Source organism: Sinocyclocheilus grahami, unplaced genomic scaffold (genome assembly GCF_001515645.1).
Source record: "Sinocyclocheilus grahami isolate Dianchi unplaced genomic scaffold, SAMN03320097.WGS_v1.1 scaffold45.1, whole genome shotgun sequence".
NCBI classification, from domain to species: domain Eukaryota; kingdom Metazoa; phylum Chordata; class Actinopteri; order Cypriniformes; family Cyprinidae; genus Sinocyclocheilus; species Sinocyclocheilus grahami.
This window is the reverse complement of record NW_015505224.1, coordinates 2231442-2233130: the sequence shown is the minus strand read 5'-3', so window position 1 is coordinate 2233130 and position 1689 is coordinate 2231442. Positions and strand designations below refer to the sequence as shown.

Sequence of the window (1689 nt, the reverse complement as noted above, 5' to 3'; positions counted from 1 at the left end):
CACAATCCAGAAGAAGTAGGAGAAGAAGCTTTTTCCAACTGTAGTTGTTGCTTGTTTACTTCATTCAAGCGGTGCTGTGGAGAAAAAGGAAGACGCCATTATATGCTTTAAATGCACAATAGACAAATCTGGGTTTGTTTCCCTTCAGCTACGATGACGTTGACGCTTGACGACACTGAATGGCATCTCTTAAAATATCTGCAATCAAGCGTGCGCAACTAAAGGAATTCAGCACAGCAAAGTGCATCCACATCAGAGTAGTTCCCACTGGATTGCGTCTCATGGAGTTCGACATGGCAGTGAACAGCACATTAGTGAGTTTTGATGGTGGCATTCAACAGTTAGAAGGGGAAGATACTAAAATAATCGTACCAGCTATTCTCAGCACAATCAGTGGGCTTGGGATCGGTGGGAATGTTTTGGTGCTTGTGGTACTAATCTACGTTTTCGCCAGCCAGAGCGCATCCGAGGCTAATGTGATGCTGGCCAACTTGAGCGCAACTGACTTGATGATACTCTCTGTGTGCGCTCCGGCACGCGCGGTCACATACTACAAGCGCACTTGGACACTTGGACTACTGGCTTGCAGAACTACAGAGTGGATTCAGCACAGCTGTTTGGCAGTAAAAGCATTTACATTGTTAGCTACGAGTCAAGCACATCACAACTTTTCCAGTCATCCCGAGGAGCAGTCGAATTTTCGTCAGAAAAATGTTGTGATCACCTTAATGATCATATGGACGGTTGCGCTCGTGTTTCCAGTTCCTGATATCGTTTTTTCCAGGTTAAAAGAAGAGGGAAATATCAGTCTGTGTGTATCCGAATTAACTTTTCACTCCCAAGATGCAATGCGAGTTTTCAGTAAGATGCTACCATTGGGCATCTACGTTCTTCCCATCATCCTCTCTGCTGTGTGCCACATCAGGACCATCTTCCTCATCAAACCGAGTTCCCACGAGGAGTCTTTTCTTGCACGTCAATATGAGAATTCTTTGATGTATTTATGCGTCATCGCCCTGAACACGCTGATGACGCTTCCCGAGTGGGTTTCTTGGGTGTGGATGCGCCATAGATCCGGCGAAAGCTGCAAACCGTCAGTCGGTTTGCTGGTTTTTGCTCAGGTGTGCGTTTACTTGAGCAGCATGTTCTTTCCCGCCATTCTTCTGACCATGCATGTGCCCCTCAGAGAAAGTCTTAGCAATCTGTGTTCACTGTTGGCTTGTCGACGTGATAAACACAGACTAAAACTTGAGGGGAACAGAAATGAGATGCGCACAGTGGTTATGAGGGTGTTGGATGAGCGAGGATGTGTGACCATAATAGAGAGGCATTCAGATGCATCCTGTCAAACTCTTCCAGATCTCGAGCACTTTTGGAGCGAACGGCGAAACACTACAGTCACAGAGGATAATGACCCGTTACCATGGGAACGACTGAATCAAAGCAACGTTGAACTCTAACCTTTGACCTCTGTTATATCTGTGCTGGAAAATCCAGTTTAAGATGCTAGCTGTATTTTGGAGAATGATAGCTGAATCTAAGCTGGTCCAAGCTTGTAATAAACTGTGCAGTCATGTATTGACTAAATGTATGTATTGAATATGAAAACCTTTTCTGATTGCCCTGTGTAGTTGCACAAGGCCAAAAAGGTTACTTTTCTTTTTTTATGAAGTAAATAATCTTAATTTC

At 44.6% G+C, this 1689-nt stretch overlaps 1 protein-coding gene across 1 annotated transcript; it reads left to right on the top strand.

Annotated features, from left to right (window-relative positions):
* Positions 1-261: 261 nt before the first annotated feature.
* On the top strand, positions 262-1460 carry LOC107582566 (probable G-protein coupled receptor 151 protein). Its single transcript, XM_016268459.1, has one exon. It carries the CDS (start codon positions 282-284, stop codon positions 1458-1460), a length of 1179 nt encoding a protein of 392 aa, XP_016123945.1. The 5' UTR covers positions 262-281.
* The last annotated feature ends 229 nt before the right edge of the window (positions 1461-1689 follow it).